This window comes from Onychomys torridus, chromosome 8, assembly GCF_903995425.1.
Source record: "Onychomys torridus chromosome 8, mOncTor1.1, whole genome shotgun sequence".
Taxonomy (NCBI): domain Eukaryota; kingdom Metazoa; phylum Chordata; class Mammalia; order Rodentia; family Cricetidae; genus Onychomys; species Onychomys torridus.
Window position 1 is genome coordinate 78,584,958 of NC_050450.1, and position 20,943 is coordinate 78,605,900.

Consider the following 20,943-nt stretch of genomic DNA (forward strand, 5'->3'; position numbering starts at 1 on the left):
TCCTCAGCAGACGTATACCTTTTACCTAGACAGTGTGTGAGATGGGAAGTGCACGAAGGTACTTCCTGTCTGCTGGTCACAAGATTGTCCTTTGTTCTTAAAGTGTCTCTGGACTTCTATGTGTTTCATAATGTGTCACAGGAGGAAAAAGTGGTCTTCGTAACAGCTGGTATGAGAATTCTTCTTAGAGAGGAGGCAACCCTTTGGGGAATACCTAGATGAGTAAGTGTGGGCAGGTATGTGGTGGCTGTTGATAGAATTTGTTGTTTGTGCTTCTCAAAGCTTGTGGGAAGGGCAGACAAGGAGACTGGCTGGGAGGTCCTGGGAAACCCAGTAACATCACATAGGCAAGGGGAACCAAAGGTATCTTCCTAACAGTCAAGCACCCAGCTTGGATGGAGGTCATTTGGCTCACTCATTGTCATCCTCCATTCCACCCCTTTATAGTATCAGGAAACCCGCCACACTTTTCAGTATGCCCAGGAGTATGGTTTCCAAGAACATTCCGATGGAGGGCTGAGTCAGAATGGATCAAAACCTACACACAGGGGAACATGAGGGCCCAAGGTAAGGCTGTACATGAAAGCAAGCCCTTGGGAAGTGGTAGAATGGATTTGGCACTCTGTGACAATTCTGACCATGTCTTTAAGGACCACGAAGTCACCGAATGACCTTAGTGTAACCACCAACTCTTCTTCCTCAGTTCTCTTCAGACTTAGCTCAGTTTTTGTTCAGACCTCTTATCACATGTGAGGTGCTTTTTTTCCCCAGCCTCATCTGCCCACATGTGCAGATGAGCTAGCAGAAGTGTGGAATGGAGAAGAAAGCTCTTAACTGGGAGGGCAGCAGAGAACAGAGCTGTAAGAAAGTATGGAGAAGATGGGAATGACAGAAGAAGGAAAGCCTTGGCCTCGAAAAATCATCTTGCTCCTTTCATTATTCTGACTGGAGACATGGAGGCAGGATCTCTAGTAGGAATGATAGACTTGACACAGGGTACCCTGTTCCATCCTGTACCTGCCAGGAGCTGATGCTATCTGGCTACCCAGGTACCATCACACAGCAGGGACCTACTCATCCCACCCACTTCTAACAGACAATCCCCTCTTCTCTACAGATGAGAATTTCCATGAGCCCAAATACAGTGTTGGTATTGGCTTACTTTAGTCTACATCTCTGAAACATGTAGGTAATGAATACCCCTTAAGAGTGGTAAGAAATAGATGTGACTGTGTGTGATCAGTTAGGAGCCCCCTATATGTCACTGTTCAGCTCTCCCTCAGTATTTATGCTAGCCCAACAGGCCAACTTCAAAGAAGAAAGCCAAGCACTGGCGGGGAAAACAATGCTTAGTAGGTCCCACCCAACTCTATTGCTCTGTCATCCAGTGCTGAAGGCCACACACACCTTGTCTCCCACCCACCCTAGCCCTGTCCTCTCTGTGAAAGAATCTTCCTGCTTCTCAGCAGCTCCAGATTTGTGCCTTGTGGCTTCACCTGCAATTGTAAAAAAAAAACCCTAAGGGCACATTGAAAGAGAAGGTTCCTGCCAGCTCCTACCCACCATGTGGAAAGGGCGGGCTCAGCCATGACAGAAGCAATACGCATCATTCCAGCACAGATGGTTTAGCACAGCCTCTTTGCTGCCAAGAGTACACGGGCCATTAAGTAGGCTCACTCTTCAAACATGCAAACTTGGAGACTCTGGGAAGGTTTGGCTAGAAGGTCAATCTACTGCTCAGTAGCATCCTGTCAAACCACCTTCCAGTCAAGAAGTAGCCCCAGCTGAATAGGCTTCCTGGTTTAGGTGAAGTGCTAAAACTTTGAAATACAGAGAATTAGATGACTAAAAACTCAAAACCCCTGAAGGCATCCAACTATAATAAGGAGTTTAACTCGACTTGGCCCTAATCCTGTGGCTCCTTACCATCTAACTATCAAAGCCCTGAGAAGTGTAGATTTTCTGGGATTTTTCCTATAGATGGTCTTGGATTTGATTCTTAGGGTGACAGTTCTTGGTTTGTTATGCAAGGGTCGCTTGTCTGGGTTAACATGCTACAGTGACCTTTCCAGAATCTGTCTTACTCTAAAAGTAGAGTTCACCTCAGTTCCCCTTTGTGATTCTCTATATCCTCCACTGTAAAGTGATAACTTTGAACTTCAGCCCTGACACTTGTCCATTCTGCAGCAATTAAGGAGTTCTCAGATGTGAGGATAACAGCTGTCTTTAGATCTTCTGGGTACATCTGCCTCCTGTCTTCTTTCTAGATACAAACAGGTGGAAAAACTGGCCTTCATCAGTTCACACAGTGTCCCAGACTCTCATTTTCCTAGGGAGTGTCTCTGCATATGAAGCATATTTATGGTTGGGCAATGAGGATCAGGTATCAAAAAGGGCTAATTTTGATTGGCCTTAATGCCTTGCATACATATAATAATATATTGTTCTCATGATTGGAAAGAAGCATGAACAGAAAAAGTCTTATGTAATGGCTAATCACACATAGTTCTGTGCTGGCATAATTTCAGGAATATCTCTTATCCTAAGGTAAATGTATCAGAATAAACAGGCAAATCTGTTTCCCTGGACAAATGATCCTCTTCAACACTGTTGAGAAAACCCACTCAGAACTAACTGCTGAGTTAACATCAAGAGAACATGGCAGATAAATGATAGCAGTGGATCCCCCGTCTCTGCCCACAAGATGCCATACTGGTGGCCCAGAGTCGGCAACATGGAGGGGGAACTTCAGACTTGCTTAGTCTCCAAGGCACTCAGGGAAATGGCAGTGCTCATGATCAACAATGAACAAAGGAAGTGCGCCTCAGAAAACTGAGACCCAGGTTCCCTTCTCAAATCATCTTTCTTTGCTTTTTGCTTTTCCTTTGCAACCTTGAAAGGTTTGGGCTTGATACATGGGCTCATGGGCATCCCTTGTAAAGAGGAGCCAGTTTGCTTCCTTTGGGGACTTAACATTTCTCCAGCATTTCACTGCTTCTCCTTATTTCTGATCAGTATCAAGACATGAAAGCATATTTTAGAAAACTAGAGAGGAAGTACCATGCCAAGAAGTCACATGCCAACAAACATAATCAGAACTCACAGGTCCTTCCCTTCCAAGTGTGTGCAGCCTTCCTGGAATCACCCCTTTAATTTCTCCTAATCCCGCTTTTTATCTACCCACAGCCTGATTACCAGTTCCAATTTACCTTCAAATCATCTGGGATGAAGACTTTGCGAGCTTTCTTAATCATGGGCTGTGGCTTCAGTTCTTCCTCGGAGAACTTGCGTTTGCGAGGGTCAAACATTTCCTGCCCCGGGATACTGGAGAGGGCAAGGTCTGCTGGGTCTGGTTCATACCCAACAGGGACCTGGATGGCGTCAGGGTCAATGGGACTCGGTGTATTTCGGTTTGCCGGTAACAGCTGGCCTGGAACAACACAGGAGTTTTCATTTATATCGCCTCTAAGTCAACCCAGGACCCAGCCACTTAGTGATTCTCTAGGCGTGTTGAGAGTCTTTAACCAACCTATGTCTGATCCCACTGCTATATGTCCTTATTTATCTTCACTGTGTTTCTGAAGACACAGCAGGCAGAACATGATTGACTCATGTCTTCTCAGGCAACACGAAGACACACACGTACTTGTTCACAAACAGAATGAAGAAGGTTTTTTAAAAAAAAATACACATTCTTTTTTTTTTCCTATTACAATCATTGTGTCGGTTAGTTTTATGTCAACTTGACACAAGCTAGAGTCCTTTGGGGAGAAGGAACCTCAATTGAGAAAATGCCTCCACCATATTGGCCTGGGGCAAGACTGTGGCACATTTTCTTAATTGATGATTGATGTAGGAGGACAAAGCTCATTGTGGATGGTGCCACTCCTAAGCTGGTGGTCCTGGGTGCTATAAGAAAATAGGCTGAGTAAGTCTTAAGGGGCAAGCCAGTAAGCAGCACCCCTCCAGGTCTCTGCATCAACTCCTGCCTCTAGGGTCCTGTTCTGTTTGAGGTCCTGTCCTGACATCTTTCCAGGATGGACTGTGATGTTGAAGGGTAAGCTAAATAAACCCTTTCCTCTCCAAGTTATTGTTAGCTATAGTGCTTTATCACAAAAACAGTAATCCTAACTAAGACAGAAATTGATACCAGAGAATGGACTGTTGTGCGACTGACCTGACCTTGCTGTTTTGGGAGGATTGTGGAAGAACTTTGGTGCTTTGGACTGGAAAAGCCTGTCAGCGCTCAGAGATCAGCGGGTTGTTCTATGGGAGCTTTGAAGATAATGTTGTACAGCATAAATTATGGAGGCCTGGCATGTGAAGTTTCAGAGGAAAGTTTGAGTTCCTTAAAGACTTTATTAGGGCCATTTGATATTTTGAGTTTAAGAAGCTGTGGTTCTGGTCAACTGGGGCTGTAGAATCAGCTGTGATGAACAAGAGATCAAGACCAAGAAAGTGAAACCTTTGCTCTACTAGGACAACTAACTGATGCTGGGTTGAGAAATTTGTGGCGAGTAATAAGAAGAATAGCACCACTGAGGTGAAATCTTCTGAGAAATGTTTCCTTGGAGTCAGCACAGAGAAGCTGTGTTCTAGAGGTGGCCAAGGTTGGACCTCATGCTGGCAGCCAAGCTTGGCCGTGTGTAAGAGTCTCCCAGATGGTACTGGTTTTGAAGGCATGAGGTCAAGTGCAGCTGAAGTTTGGCCTCATGGGAAGCTAGGTAAGGCCACTAGTGAATGTGCACCTTCAGTTGAAGTAGAAGTCCCAAGATTGAAGAGTTCATGGAGGGAAGTTGAGACTTGCTACCATGTGGATAGATCAGAGTCCTCAAAGGGAGCCTAGGAGAGGCTATTTTTGAAAGTGCAGCTAAGTTGACCCCAGAATTATGGAGAGGTCAGAACCATAGGAAAACCACCATGGTGTTTCATCACAGCAATAATAACCGTAAGACACCCAAGGAGCATCAATACATGCCAGGCATGCTGGGTGGTGTGATTGATAGAGTTGTAGGATTTTAGGAATACAGTTGTAGGAGACTCCAGGTACTTCCCAGGTGAGTCATAGAGACAGGCCTGTAATTAGCCAGTTAGGATAAGGGGTTGTGGTAGAAGGATGGAAGAAAATCCCATATACAGCCAGAGTGTAGGAAAGCATACATAACATACGAGAAGTTAGAGGGTGATCCTGGCGATGACACCTGGTCCAGCTGCGTCTTGGAACAGATAGTAAGCAGCAAAAAGTTACTCTAGCCACAAAGTTAAGATAGAAATTTTCAAGTGTTTTAGTGTACATATGTGTGTTGTGTTGTATGTGTACTTGATAGAGTAGGTTTACACACATATGCATATGGGTATGCACATATGCCTGTGAGGTAAGAAGTAGGCAATGGGTGTCATTTCTCAATCATTCTCCACCTTTATTTTTCAAGATGGTGTCTCTCATTGAACTTGAAACTCATAAATTTAGTTAAGCTGGCTGGCCGATGAGCTTCAAGGGTCTCCACCTATCTCCCTACCCTCTCCCTTTTGGGTGTTCAAATGGGGTTTAGGGATCTCAACTCAGGTCCTCATGCTTTGATGGCAGGCACTTTACCAACTGAGCCATCTCCTTAACACTCTGTTTTCTCTTTTTTCTCTCTCTCCCTCCCTACCTTCATTCCTTCCTTTTTATACTGAGGACCAAACCTGGGGCTTTGAGCATTGTAGGCAAGTGCTGGGTCACTGTGTTACATCCCCAGCCCTCTGGTTTGCATTTTTGAGAAGCTACAAACTGTCCTCAGTGGTTGGAACCCAGAACCAGAAGACAGGATAATTTTAGGTAAAGCTACAAGAGATGTGGCCACAGGCAAGGTGAGCTGTGGGGAATAGAACAAATGACTCTGCATGTCACAGGAGGACTTTGAGGAGTGAAGTAATGACTAGCTAGCTTAGAAAAAGGCTGGTAGTTGGGGGTTGGGGATTTAGCTCAGTGGTAGAGTGCTTGCCTAGCAAGCGCAAGGCCCTGGGTTCGATCCTCAGCTCCACAAAAAAAGAAAAAGAAAAGAAAAAGAAAAAGACTGGTAGCATAATGGACGGAGGGGGCACAGGTGGATACAGATCAGATGCAAGGCTGTTGTCATACATCAGGCACACTTTAACACTGGCTTTACAGATGCTGAAAAGGGGTATCTTTAAAAAAATCAGAAGGGCATAATGGAGACAACCTAACTTCAACTTGAACCCTCTACAGACAAAGCCACTGAACTCCACAAACATCCACGGAACAATGGGTGGATTGTGTTTCTTTGTCAAGCTGGTGAAAGTGAACTTAATAACAGACCAAATGTTTATGCTGGGAGTCCTGAAGCTTAACTTCTGGTTTCATCTGAGTTTTACAATTGCTCCTTTCATGCTGGAGGAATCAATAAAAGGATACAGCTTGGCTGTGTTTGGCCCGGCTCCTCTTCTTCTTCATTGCCAAAGGTGGGCCATGTGTATGAAGAAATCCTTACGTTTCATTAAAAACCTACCCAAGGGCAAAGCATGAAGTCCATTGCTTATAGTGTAGTGAAAATGAAACCCTGTGTGCCTGTTTGAGAAAAGGCCTGGAGGGGAGCTTGAAAAAGAAATGACCCAAATGACCTTCTAGGTTCCTTCTCTGCTTTGAGCTCCGTGTACTGCTTGCCAGAAAGGAAGAGACAGCTCCTGAGGCATTGGCAGCTGATGGGGTTTTCTCATTAGCCAAGCTGCCTCACAGCTCCAGCTACTAGGGACTGCAGGGCTTGGTACTGGATGGTGATGATGCAGTTTCATCTTGTGCCTCTTGACCTTGCCTTAAAAAGGAACCTCATCTCCATCAAATAGGGGTGTTATTTTTCATGAAGGAAATCTCTTTGAACTTAATAACAATAATACCTAATGTTCTCTCTTCTTCTAGCTTCTTTTTATTATATTCCCCCCCCCTCTCTCTCTCTCTCTGTGTGTGTGTGTGTGTGTGTGTGTTGGCATACACATGGAGGAGGTCAGAGGACAATTTATAGGAGTTCTCTTTTTCATGTGAGTCCTGGGGATTAAACTTATGTTGTCCTTGAACTTAGATTATTATTACCAGGCTTGGTGCCTTTATCCACTCAGTATCTTACCCACTTCTTTCCTTCCCTCTTTCCCACTTTGTTCCTCTTTTTTCAAGACAGGGTTTCTCTGTGTAGCCCTAACTGTCCTGGAACTCACCCTGTAGAACAGGCTGGCTTTGAACCCACAGAGATCCTCTGCCTCTGAGCCCCCAGTGCTGAGATTAAAGGCCTGAGCCACCATGGCTGGCTCTGATTCATCACTTACTGCTCCCCAAATAGAATTTCTCCATTATTTCAAATTCCTCCTTCAGACTTCAATGTCCTGCTTATTATGCTATCTTAAATGGTTTTAAGCTTTATACACATGAGCATGCATGTGTGAGCAGACACACACACACACACACACACACACACACACACACATCTTCATATTTTAACTATTTCATGCCCATCCAACTCCTTGTTATGGTCTCTACTTCCACGTTCAGCTTCGGCAAAGAGCAATCCTATTTTTTTTTTTTTTTTTTTTGTTGGTGGGGAGGGTTGGTCCTCTGAAACACTGAACTCTTGACATGCATCCATGGTCATTCTCACGGTGACACTTCCCATTTAGGCAGAACATTCTAGCATTCTATCTCTGTAGCCCTCTCCTCCAGAGGAGCAGGTCAGCATTTCCTACAGAATGGGAAAATGTGAGTGGACCTGAGCACAAGTAAGTGGCTGCCCCAGGGTCAAGCAGAAAGTGGCTAGGGATGCAAAGAGACAAAGCCAGGTCCCTCTTGTCATCTTATTTATCCATCTTTTCTGCTACATTACTTCCCACTGAAGTTGTTTCACCCTTTATTGAAAACTCCCAGGAGTCATTGGGTCATGGGGAGAAAGGCTTTTGTTATATTTTTCTACCTTTTATGAATTTTCAGATTTCTAATGTAAGAATTATTGACTTAGAGCGAAGCATTATATTTTACTTTTAAATTACCAAAAATGTTCACAGCAAAACCTCAAATGCAGAAAAATGTCAAGAAAGTGAATGTGCAGTTCCCATGGCTCTTCTCTCTATAGCCAGCCCCTCTCAATACCCCATCACCACAACCACCCTGGGGATGAATACCTTGATGCAAAACCTTGAATAGTTATCATTTCAAAACTTTAGGAATTGGTATTGGGGATCAAACCCAGGACTTCCAAGATGCTAGACAAACACCCTTACTCCATTATGCCTTGGCTTTTTCACATAAACAGTATAAGCCAAATGGAAATATGTATCTTATATGCTTTTTTAATATTTAAGGCATAAAAATATTAATACAAATAGTAAATGTATGATGCATTGCTATGTAAGCATCAAGCTCAGGGACTCTTGCATACTAATGAGGTGTGTTATCACCCCACCTCCAGCTCCATCCCAAGTCTCCACTTTGTTGTTAAAGAATCAGTGTTGAATATAATAATTATCCAATAATTTCCCCAGCTAATGAGCTTTTTCAGTGGTTGGTTTTTTGGTTTTTTTGTTTGTTTGTTTTTGTTTTGTTTTGTTCTTAAATACAGGGGATCCCTAGAAATTGGGATGCTCACATGAAGCCAAGTACATTTTTTTTAATATTGTGATAAATGTACTTCTAAATTTTGCCCTAAAATGTCATCCTTTCATACTTACACAGACATAAATGAGGGTCTAAATTTCATCTACCTACACATTTATTTTAAAATGATGCCAGTTTGAGAGGCACAAGTTTTCGTTTCTCTGGTTACTAGTCATGCTCATCATCCTACACATTTATTGGGTACCAGCTTCTTCTCGGTACCCCTCATAGTTTTATCCTACCCCAACAGATACATCAATAAGACAGCTCCTGCACCTATGAGAACATGGAGGAAGAGGGGGCTGAAAGATTGTAAGACTGAGAGGACCAGAAAGTCTGCTCCGAGACTGTGTCCTCTGTATATGACAGGGAAGCTGCACTCATAAACTTCCAACAGAACTGTGGCCTAAAGAACACCAGCACAGTGACACCAATGTCATTTAAATTGCCCAAGTGGATGGGGAAATCTTACAAGACCCTACCTCTAGATGAAGAACTACAGGTAATTAGTGGCTGCTGAGAAAGGGAGAATTGGTGTTCTCCGGGGACAAGCCCCTAGCAGTTTATCCAATCCAATCCCAAGTGCTCAGTCTTGACTTAATAATATATATGTATATTAGATAAATATGAAATTCAGTAAGAGGTCATGAATCTGAGGGCCCAGATGGAGTGGAGGGGGAGAGGGAGGAGTGGAAATGATAGTGTAAACACAATATACATATGTTAAATTCTCAAAAAGACTTAAAATGATGAAATAGAGTTTATGCATTTTAAAATACATTTATTATATTGTATTTATTTTGTGAGCCTGTGTGAATATTTGTGTGGGCTCACGTGTGCACACAGAGTTGAGGTCGGAGGGCAACTTGTGGGAGCTGGTTCTTTCCTTCTCCCATGTGAGTCTTGGGGATCAAACTCAGGCCATCAGGCTCGGTGGCAAGCACCTTTACCCACTGAGCCATCTTGTGAGCTCAGTGTTTATTCAATTTTAAAATTAAACTTTATAAACTATTAATATACTCTTCTCATCTGGTTAACATGTCCCCCCCCCATTTATGATCTTATAAAGATCAGTTTTTCACCACTGAGAAATTTTCCATTGTCACTGTCCATCTTACATATGTACGTAGTATGTCCACATATCTGTATATAACCCTGTATTTTTCTTTATTACAACTGTAGCTGGTTTATTTTGAATCATCAAGAATTTCTTTTCATGTACAACATAAAAAAGATATTAACTAATGCTTTCCAATGCTTAGCTCTAATGAATGATATTGGTAAGGCTTAATGTTCGACAGGACAGGTTCCGTCCCCATTATTGTCCTTTGTAAAAAAAAAAAAAATGTCTCTGGTTGTTCCTATACACGCACCCTTTAGGTGAATTTCAGAATGCATTTGTTGAGTTGTACTTAAAGTCTTCATTAGGAGTTTTGTGAAGATCACCAGTGAGCCCTGCAGGAACAGTTATCCTTGCTGTGGATGTCGCTCTGTGTAAATAAAGTTCTGATTGGCCAGTGCCCAGGCAGGAAGTATAGGCGGGACAAAGAGAAGAGAATTCTGGGAAGTAGAAGGCTGGATGAGACACTGCCAGCCGCCGCCATGAGAAGCAACATGTAAAGACACTGGTAAGCCACAAGCCATGTGGCAAAATATAGACTAACAGAAATGGGTTAATTTAAGATAGAAAAGGTAGATAACAAGCAGCCTGCCACGGCCATACAGTTTGTAAACAATGTAAGTCTCTGTGTGCTTTCTTGGTTGGGTCTGAGTGACTGTGGGACTGGCGGGTAAGAGAGATTTGTCCTGACTGGGCCAGACAGAAAAACTCTAACTACATATCCTTAACATCCCAATTCTATTTTGGGAGTCTTAAAAAACATGTGTTAGTTCAGTTCTTACAGTAGTCTTAATTTTTCAATTTTTTTTTTTTTTTTGCTGTTTTTTAATTTTGAATGCTCTGTGGTGGTTGTTACTTATCCCCTTATTTTTTCACTGTCTATGGCTGGGATGTAGGAAGGAGCTGGTTTTAAGGTGCCAGGCTCACATCCAGCCACTTTCCCCATCTTGCTTCTAACAGTTTTAGCTGACTTTTCTTAACTTTTTAGTGAATAATTTTTATCATCTGCCTTTAGGGCTGGTTACAGCTTGTTTTGAACACTTCTAATTCCCACTTCTTTCTTTGGAAGAGGTTTAATCTGCTTTCATCAGCGGCACCTGCAACATGAGGTGGACTGAGGTGAGATGGGTGATCCCACTGTACAGACAGACGTCAATGGAAAATGCTGTTGACTCCTCTAACATTAAGCCTGAAGGGTGAGTCTCACGGTTCCACCCTATTGTATCGGCAGTTTTGTTTTTTTAAAATCAGAAATAAGAATGTTAAATGTCCTCAAATGTGTCAACCTCTTTAAAAAATGTAAAGGTAATTGTGAGTTATTGTTTGTGGGGTTTTCCCCTGTATTTTCTATGTTCAAACTTGATGTTTCTCTAAGGTTTGATTTAAATAATGCAGGTTCAACCCCCACTATGTTTCTTCTTCTACAGGCCTCATGATGATATTTCCAGGTGAGCCATGGAAGATTCTGGAGGAAAAGGTAGAGTAGAGTTCCTAAAGAAATCTGGGAAGAGATTCAAAGTCACCCTGAAACCCAAAGTTGGTCTCTACTTTGGCCACCTCACAGTCCTGCTGAAACCTTCTCATTCCTCCTTGTTTGTAAGAATTTAGCAGCCCCTGTCCAATGAATTGATTAGCTGGCAGGCATCGATGTGTGGGGACAGCCACAATTTGTGTCCTTTCTGCTCAGGTCATTGGTTTATGTTCTTAATTTATGGCTGCATCAAAGTAATAAATAATATTGTTATTTATTGCTTAGTCTTCAAGACTAGTTGCAACAACCGCAACCCCTCTGATGTGCTCCACATTCAGGTAGCTAGGTAGCATTAGATTTAAAGCAGCCGTCTCAGAAGACACAGAGACATATCTATTGCTCAGTGTTTGTTCCTCAAGAGCATGCGCAAGCTGAGGGCAGTCATCCTCTATCAAGAAAGGCTGAGAAAAACGAAGGTAGTTTTTTGGGTTTTTTTGTTTTTTGTTTGTTTGTTTGTTTTGAGACAGGGTTTCTCTGAGTAGCTTTGTGCCTTTCCTGGAACTCACTCTGTAGACCAGGCTGGCCTTAAACTCACAGTGATCCGCCTGCCGCTGCCTCTCGAGTGCTTGGATTAAAGGCATGCGCCACCACTGCCTAGCTGCGAAGGTAGTTTTTACATTGGCCAAATGGATTCCTTTCCATCCGATGGGTGAAAAGCCTTGTGATCAAAAGCCTGGTCTTGGCTCTTTCTCTCTTGCCTCCTCCTCTTCTCTCCATCATTAGCTTGGAGGCTTTTGCTTGTTATGATCTTCCACATCCCAGATGGCCATAATAAGATCCTTTATTCTCTTGGCAACCCCCAGATTTCAGGAGAAAACAACATTGGGGGTTCATAGCCTGCCTGCTTCAATAGAACACACCTCTGTTCCTGGAAATCCCTTTAGAATGTAAGAAGCCCATTGCCTTGGGAGACTATAATGATATTTCAGGATCAATAAGAAGAGTTTGCAGTATATACAGAGATTAAATAAAAAACTTCCTGAGCATATCCTAAAAGTGTAGGTCTTCCCAGACTCTGAGTCCAAGCCAGTTGGTTTCTGATGGCAGGGGATGTAATTTCCTTTAATAAGTGCAGATATGTGCCAGTGGTCCAAGGTCCCATCCCTCTCCTGCCCATAACTTTTCTACGTGGCTTTGCAATTCCACCCACAATCTATTTCCCAGCCTCTCTAATCCAGGCTGGTCTCATACCTTGCACTGGCCAAAAGAATATGGGAAGAATGCTTTGGTGTTTCTGCAGCTAGGCCTAAAGGCATTATGCAGGCTCCCATGTCTTTATCAGTAGCATGTGTACCATCACCACAAACATGTCTGGGCGAGCCTGCTGGAAAGGCCAGGGATCAGCTCAATCACCTCCTTCCTAGATGCATGGGTCCAGCTAAGGTCAGAGCAGCCACTGACTGATTCACAGCAAATGCAGATGAGTGAACAATAAATGCATACTTGCGTATGCTCCTGAGTTTCTGCAACTGGTTAGCATTCTCATGAGAGCACATGACTGACCCGGGAACTGAGCTACTGTGCACAGGGATGTTTATGGTCTCCTTCACATTAAGCCAGAGGTTAAGGAGGTAACGTTGAACTGGGAAGTGAGACATGCTTGGGTTCTTTCGAATTCCAGTTCTGACACCTGGAATTCAGGACACTTGTGAATAGGACAAGATGAATTGTTCTGCCACACCCCATCAAAGTCTTTTTGGGAAAAGGAATAATTGCGCGCTCTCTCTCTCTCTCTCTCTCTCTCTCTCTCTCTCTCTCTCTCTCTCACACACACACACACACACTCACAGAGAGAGAGAGAAAGACAGAGACAGACAGACAAACACAAAGAGAGAGAGACACACAGAGAGACAGAGATAGACATAGAGACAGAGAGAGACAAACAGAGACACAGACAGGCAGAGAATACAGTGGTGAAGAGACACAGAGAGTTGGAGAGAGAGAGAGATGGGGAGAGAGAGTTGGAGAAAGAGAAGGACAGAATGGGAAAGAGAGACAGAGATGAAGAGAGAGAGAGAGAGAGAGAGAGAGAGAGAGAGAGAGAGAGAGAGAGAGAGTGAGTTAGAGTTGGAGAGAGAAGTTTGAAGTTTTATGGTCTCTTTCTGAGTTTTGATTTCCTTGACTACAAAAGGCTCTGAGAGTGTTGGCCACACAGCCAGGGAGAGAAATGTGTGAAAAGGAATGAAACAATGTACACAGGTAAAATGCTCAGCACAATGCATAGTACCTGGAAAGAACTTGGTGAGTGATCTATATATAACCACACATGCAAAACTGTAGATGCTATGACCACAGAGACGGACTCACACACAGACTCATCCCTGTTTCTAGGCCATCACCAGCCTGGAACCTCTGTCCTCCTGGCTGGTCTCTGTCCTTCCATTCACGACCCAACGTGTAGTCCAGCTTCCAGAAGACATTCCGCAAGCAGACACACACCCAGGCAGGTCACCGCTAGTATCAAAGCTTCCAGAATCATTACACCGTCATATGTGACAGCACTGAAGACCCCTGTCCCTCACTAGCCCTCCCTCTGGACTCACACATACAAGTGCTGCTGCCTCAGCCCTGAGTATCATCCCCACCTCCATTCTTCCCCTCCGTTGCCCGTCTGTTCCTTTGCATTATTTTGGTTCCAGCTCCAATACCATCTCCTCCCATCCTCCGATGTGCTTCTGCCCCACCCACTTTCCATCCGACCCCTTCGTGTTTGTTTCCTCATAATATTCATCTCCATCCACATTTATCATTATTTTTTATAGCACTGGAATGGGGACAGATTTTTCTCATTTTTTTTAATTGCTTCTAAGGGGCATCTTTGCTTTTCAAACTCTGAAGAATAAAAGCATTTCTAAGTGGGCATGTTTTCTTGGATACCTATGTTGTAGGGAGCTGTGCTACATGTTGCTGAGGGTAGACCACCCAAGGAACAAGAAAGTTAGAAGAGGAGGAAGAAAAGGGGTAGCCAAGGAGAGGTCAAACGATAGGATGGAGGAAAAACAAAGAGGGGACACAAGAGTAAATGAAGGAAGGAATGCAGGTTAAATTAAAAGAAAGGGGGAAGGAGTTAAAAGGCAGGGGTGGGGAGAAAGAAAAAGACAGCTAGAAAAGGTTTGCCCTGGGACTGGAGAGATGGCACTCTGGGTAAGAGCACCCGCTGCACAGCATGGAGATGATTTCAGATCACATCATCTAAGGCACAAGGACAGCAAAACTGGGCATGCTCCTGTGACTGCTGTAACCATAGCACTGGGCAGGGGGCAGGGAAGGGGGCTCGCTGCCCTGCAGCCTAGCTCGGGGATGAGCAGTGAGTCATATAGCAAGTCGTTCATCCTTCTCTGGCCTTCACATATATATGCACCATACTGTGTGTGTGTGTGTGTGTGTGTGTTTATGCGTGTGCGCACACATTTGCACATGCATGAACAAAAGGAAAGGAAAGATTTAGCCTAAGATTATACTGAAAAAGGTCCTCTGCTCCTCCAGGAACTAGGAGCTTTCTAAGACTTGAATGTTTTTAAGTGCCCTGAGCCTGGATCCTGGGCACTCATTCTGCCTGTCCCTGTCTCTACACACACACACACACACACACACACATACATATATATATATATAATATGTCTTTCTATATAAATATGTGTGTGTGTGTGTGTGTATGTGTAATCTCCCCACCTTTACACACACACACACACACACACACACACACACACACACACACACACACACTTCAAGCCGTACTCGGACATGGTGCCAGGAAGTCTTCTTTCTCAAGACTGCAGAATAAATACAAAGGAAGTCCCAGTGTAAAGATGCCTTTGATCTCCAGGCTCTTATCCAACACCTCTATTCACTGAGTAACAGGCTGTCAGCAGAAACAAGGGTAAGCAGTAAATCTGCAGAGCCATCTGAGCCCTGGTGTGTAAACAGCAGGAGGGGAGCTGCTCTGTTCCATCTAGTGTGAAGATGGATGCAATGTGTCCTGGGGGCAAGCAGGTGGGCTCCCTCCCGTGAGTATCATTGTTACTAACCGAGGGGTAACCAGGTGGAACCCTTACTTCCACCAGGCTTCTCAGAAAGCTCATGTTTAATCCTCACGTGAGCACTCTGAGGGTGGAATCACTCTCTAGACTGGGAAATAAGGGAACAGAGATCAGAAGAACAAAATCAGCTCTGAAATGCCACATCATTTGCCAGGGATGCCCAGTAACAAAGTCAGATTCTTCTGACTTTTCTTCTTCACTCTGCAACAGACAAATGAACCACTGGGGGCAGGGGTGGGGGAGAGGGCAGGGCATGAAGCCTAGTCCTCCTTCAACAGCAAGCTAGGGGCAGCCCTGCATCATGACTGGGCTAGGGATTCTCTGGACAGAACCGCATTGAACCATCAGCCTGCCCTGCTCAGGGGACACTGTCTCATGTCCTACAGAAGGAAAAGAGAGGTCATAGCGATGAGACCACTTACATTGAGTCAGTCACTCAAGTCAGCTGGACTCAGCCACCAGCCAGTCAGACCCTCAATGTACACTTCACCTCTACTTCACCCTCTCCCTCCCAGGCAGCAGAGGAAGAAAGAGGGGTATCTTCAGATCCCAACATCTCCAGCCCAGTGGGCGCCTAGACAACAGTTGGTGAGACAAGTGCAGCCTTCTGTCATGGACATAAGCCCCAGGAAAGTCGGCTCTCCACCCTTCTCTCTCCCTCCCTCCCTCCCTCCCTCCCTCCCTTCCTCCCTCCTTCCCTCCCTCCCCCTGTGTCATCGATCCATTTCTTCCCTGCTCTGGTTCCAGAACGGTGACCTTCTGCAGAGAGTGGTACCACATTTGTCAAGAAAACCACAGACCCACCAGGCTAGTATACCTGCCACTGTGGTCCCTCACACCAGCATATGTCAGGAACCTCTACGTAGCCAGACATTCCTCCTCCTGAGGACACAGGATTCCTGAAGGGCATCACATATACCTTCTGTATATAAACAAAAAGTTGGCTTCCAGGTCACTTCATGGGGAAGAAGTGTTTTATGTCTACACTCTTTAGGATAGCATTGTGTTTAATGTTTGGTGTGGGTAGAATGCTATTCTAAGGCTCTTGCTCATGCCTAGGACCCTTTTCTGGGACCCATCCTAGAGGGGGGAGCATCACTCATCAGAAATGCAGACAAACCAGGGCTTTTCACCCACAGAGCTTGGGGCTAGTCACTCTACCCTGAAGAGTCCTATCTCCCAACCTGTGAACCGGGTTGAGACAACACTGCTCCCCTCTCCTGGAACCATGGGACAATACAGAAAGAAGAAAGGCCCTGAGTAGGTCTGGATCCTGAACCTCTCTCCTGCCATGACCCTGGCACCCATTTCCTCCAGCCCTGGCCTTGCTACGCCTGTTAGATACCACCAAGTGTGACCCTGCGCCCAGGACAAGCACTTTGTCCTGGGGCTGTGTATCAGGACTTGGAGTGGCCCTGACTTGACTCGGCAGCTTCTAACTTGGCAGGAGCTTGGCCCGGAGGATTAGCGAGGCCTCTCATTCCAAGGGTGTTTGTCACCAGGCCTCTTGCCAGAGCTGTCAGCAAAATCTGCTTTCTTGAACCCGCCAAGCGAGCCAGCAAGCCAGCGGTGGGACCAGAGCTCACAACCACAGCCTGGCAGGAGCCAGTCGGGTGGGGAGGGAACAGATGTTTCAACTAGAGGTCAGAGTGTGTGTGGCCCTGGGCCTTCCCATTTTTATCATCAAGAAGAGGACAACAGGGCACCCTCTGCCTGCTCTTCCCTAGGCTGAGGACATCTTGCAGACCTGGATGGGGGCATCACAGAGTGGCAGGAGTCAGCATATATGGCTCTGTGGGTTCTCCATAGCTGTGACAGCACTTCAGGAGGCCAGTAACGAACTCACAGTGCCAGCAGTACTGAGCACCAGCGTGAGTTCCATTTGGGATTTTGCAGCTCTGAAGCCCTAGAATGGGGAAATTCTAGAAAGGGAAAGGTGGATACAGATGCTATGGATAGGATGGGAAACAATGCCCACCCCCATCCCATACCCATTCCCTGTCCCACACTGCACCCCGATGTTTGGAACTACATAGAAATGGGGCAATGTCCTAGTTTCTGCCATACTTGTGGGGAATGGGGTAGGGGGAGGTTAGGGCTAAGTCCTGGGGAATGAAAGATGAAATCAGGTAGCCAATTGCTGGCTGGCTCAAACTCTGTAAACTGTTTGGCATAATAGTGGTCCCTCTTAAAAGGGAGCAGGCAGATCCCTCTTCCCACCACTGCTGTGGTGGCAGAGGTAGAATGGCCATTCCACGCTGTCTCTCAGCAAACCCACATAATAAAGGACAAGTCGAAGGGTCCAGTGGAGTGGGAAAAATGGAGATAGACTACACTACAGAGCTCCCTGTGGTATGCAAGGTGACAGTGGCCATCAATGCCACCATATCGCCACAGAGGAAGGGGCGGGGCTTCTGCTCTCAACATGAACACCTAGACCTTTTTGGGATATCTGCTGCACATCTATGACCTCATTCTGCCCCTCTGCCAACCCTGTGCAATGGGTAGGACCAAATGGGTACATTTTACTGGTAGAGAAATTGAGCCAGTAAGCAATCTACCTGACTCCCCCTAGGCCGGGCGACCTCCTTATCGAGCCGGGAAATGAGCCGGCCCATACCTGCAGTCTATTTTCAGAAAGCGGCTCTTCCCGTTTTCAACACGGCAGTACCCACCGCTAGCATCCGCGCTGCTAAGGTCCCCGGAGACTCTTTAATCGCTGGAGTTGGTGGAAATGTGCAGGCCTAGTCATTTGAAACCTGCAGATTACAAAGTGCTGCCAGGGTTAGTTATTACACTGGCGGTTTTCCTTTGGGCTACGTGCAAATTTTAGTTTGGATCTAGAAGGGGGCCGTGAGGCAGGAGAGCAGAGGAAGAGACCGGTGTTTGCTTTTGTCCATTCCAAACTTAGGCTCGAACCGCAAACAAAGGGCCCACGCGCTCCATGCTGACACCCTTGCTCTCTCCCCACCCCCACCTCCACCTCCCAGCCAAATTAAACAAAACAGGAAAGAAAACAGGATTGTTTGAGACATCAACTTCTGGATAATATGACTAGCACTCAGGTGTGTCCATGGCATCTCAAGGAGCGCCACAAATCTTTCCCCGCAGCGGGCACTGAGTTTGCCGACCCCGCCCCCCGCCCCGCCCGAGTAAGTAAATGTGCTTTCCCGCCTAAACCTTCTCATCTTGGCTTTTGTCCAAGTGCTCTCTGCAACTCCCCTGCACTGAGGGTCACAGAGAGTGCTAAATAATGAGCTGCTGCCTCCAGCCTCTCTGTCATCAGCCTGGATGTGTTAGAGCCCAGATTACCTTCTGCTGACCTTCACCCTTCCTGCAGGGCTCCTCGTGCCTGGAAACTGGCTCTTTCTCAACGCTGTCCAGCCTTAAACTTTAACCATCTACTCTCAGGCAGAAAGGAGAAATGAGCCATGGTCTGGATTCCAAGGACCCTCCCTCTTCTCAGTATGGGAACTTTGCGAGTAAGGAACGCCCTGAACCTCAGTTTGCACTTCCATGAAATAATGAGACAAAGGCTGAGAGGCTAGTCAAAGCTCCCTCTGGGTGTAGTCATATATACAGTCCAGTACAGTCTCTTGTTTGTGTTTTGGACCCCTGTCGTGGGCTGGATGCAGGCCTGTTTATATAGGATGTGGACGACCAAGCTATATTTGTACCTGATCTTTCTGCCATCTGCTATTCCAACAGAACATCTTCATGATCCAAGGCAGCCCATAATGTTCCAGTGCTTCTCCGTCCCAGCCCTTTGATAGTGGATGACCTGCATGGTGAGGCATATTGCCCCTGCCTAGTACAATCTGCCCAAGGCAAACTGTTGTCTTGCCTTTGAACATTTGTGTTCACATCTCTCCAATTTTCTTTGTCCTGCCACCTAACAAGCCCTGATCCCAGCCCTTCACCTCCCCTGAGCTACAACCAAGTTAGCTAAAGTTAGGGCAAATTGATCTCTCTCAGGATACTATCTGTGCCATTTTGCACTTAGCATATGCCAACCTGGAGTTTCTATCATATTAACTGTCTCTTGACTTTTAAGTAGTTACCAGTTCTCAAACTTGATTTCAGGCAAGACCGTATCCATGACTTATACAGGAGAGTAACAAATGCTTACTGATTGAAAAAAAAATGTGTTTGCTTTATATACTTTTATTGGGTGCCTATTGTGGACTGGGTTCTGAAAACATAAAAAGGAAATCTAAACTCTATGAACATGCAGTCTGCTATGGAGACTGCTAAGTACACAGATGATTAGAGTACAGGGTGTTAAGTGATTGAAAGAACTCTGTCCAAAGAGCCAAAGGTTACAGTTGAAAGGTTGCTTATTAATCTCTCTCTTTGGAGGGAGTACAGGACATTAGGAAACACTTTTCAAAGGGAGCTGGCATCTATGCTAGGCCAAGTTCTGGAAACTGGCCAGAAAGTAAACAGATGAAGAGCAAGGGGAAAGGAACCGAACACATGAAGATTCCAGACACAGAAGAAGTCACACACCAGTTGGGGGACAGCTGGAGTTCTGGGGCAAGGAGTGTGGACTGAGAGCCAAGAATAGTTAGAGATGGTCAGATTTCACCATCCAGGAAATGGGGGCCAGCTGGAGAGACTGGAACAAGAGCATCACCGACATGATTCTTTTCTAGAAGATGGATGTGGCTATTGCATGGGGGGAGGGTTAGAAGAAAACCAGAATAGGTGAGGGTCCACACACACCAGGGGCAGAAGCCTCATTACTGATGTGGGATAAGGATGAGTTTCAGCCAGCTGCATAGGAAGAGGAGAAGGAGAGGGTGATGGTCACGTGGCTACATGGACAGGCGGTGTTATCATTCATTGGTGAGGGAATACGAAAGGTAAAAACATTCAGAGGATGAGGCAGAGTCTGGTGGCCCCATCTGCCTGTGGACGCCTGATGGAGCAGCCTTGAGGCCATGCACCGCAGTGTTCTGGGTAGATTTAGGTGTCTAAAGAGCTGTGTTAACTGGTTACAGATGTGCTGATCTTGAGGTCTCTCCAGGAGAGAACACACAGCAGCAAGAAAGTGAAAGAAAAGATCCTGGGGAAGGGACACTGACCCCTCAGGGACAGGCAGAATTGGGGACACAGAGCAGTATACTTAGAAAAGGCTACCAGCTTTTTCACAAAACAGAAATGGGGCTGACCAAAGAGAGATCCTCCTCACTACACTTCGCTCACTCATGAGCAGTTACCAGGCCTCTAAGTAAGCAGTGGCCATATCACCTCCATTAAACAAGTAAGAAACAGTTCAAGCCGATATAACCCCCGCACTGGGAAGTGGAGACAAGAGGGTGGCAAGTTCAAGGCCAGTCTGGGCTAGTAGCCAGATTCTGTCTTTAAAAAAACAAAAACAAAAACAAAGCCAACCAGACAAACAATGTAACTGAACGAATTAAGTCCTTTGCTGAAGCTTAAATGGTGTGTTGAAAGAGGCTATATTCAAAGTTAAGGCTAACTCCAAAGTCCTTTCTTCCTGTACCTCCACTCCCACACACCCAAGCCCATCAAAGATAGTACTAACACAAACAGCCAATGCCAGACAATTTCCTTCAAGCAACGCTCACATGGCTCCCGCATGACGCAG

General features: G+C 45.5%; 1 protein-coding gene across 2 annotated transcripts in view; it reads right to left on the bottom strand.

Annotated features, from left to right (window-relative positions):
- Hlf (HLF transcription factor, PAR bZIP family member) overlaps positions 1-20,943 on the bottom strand; it is a 57,310-nt gene that overhangs the window by 6,065 nt on the left and 30,302 nt on the right. For both annotated transcript variants that reach the window (XM_036195635.1, XM_036195637.1), the window contains exon 3: positions 3,210-3,430. In XM_036195635.1, coding sequence (XP_036051528.1) covers positions 3,210-3,430 — 221 coding nt within the window. The remainder of the gene's footprint in view (positions 1-3,209; positions 3,431-20,943) is intronic.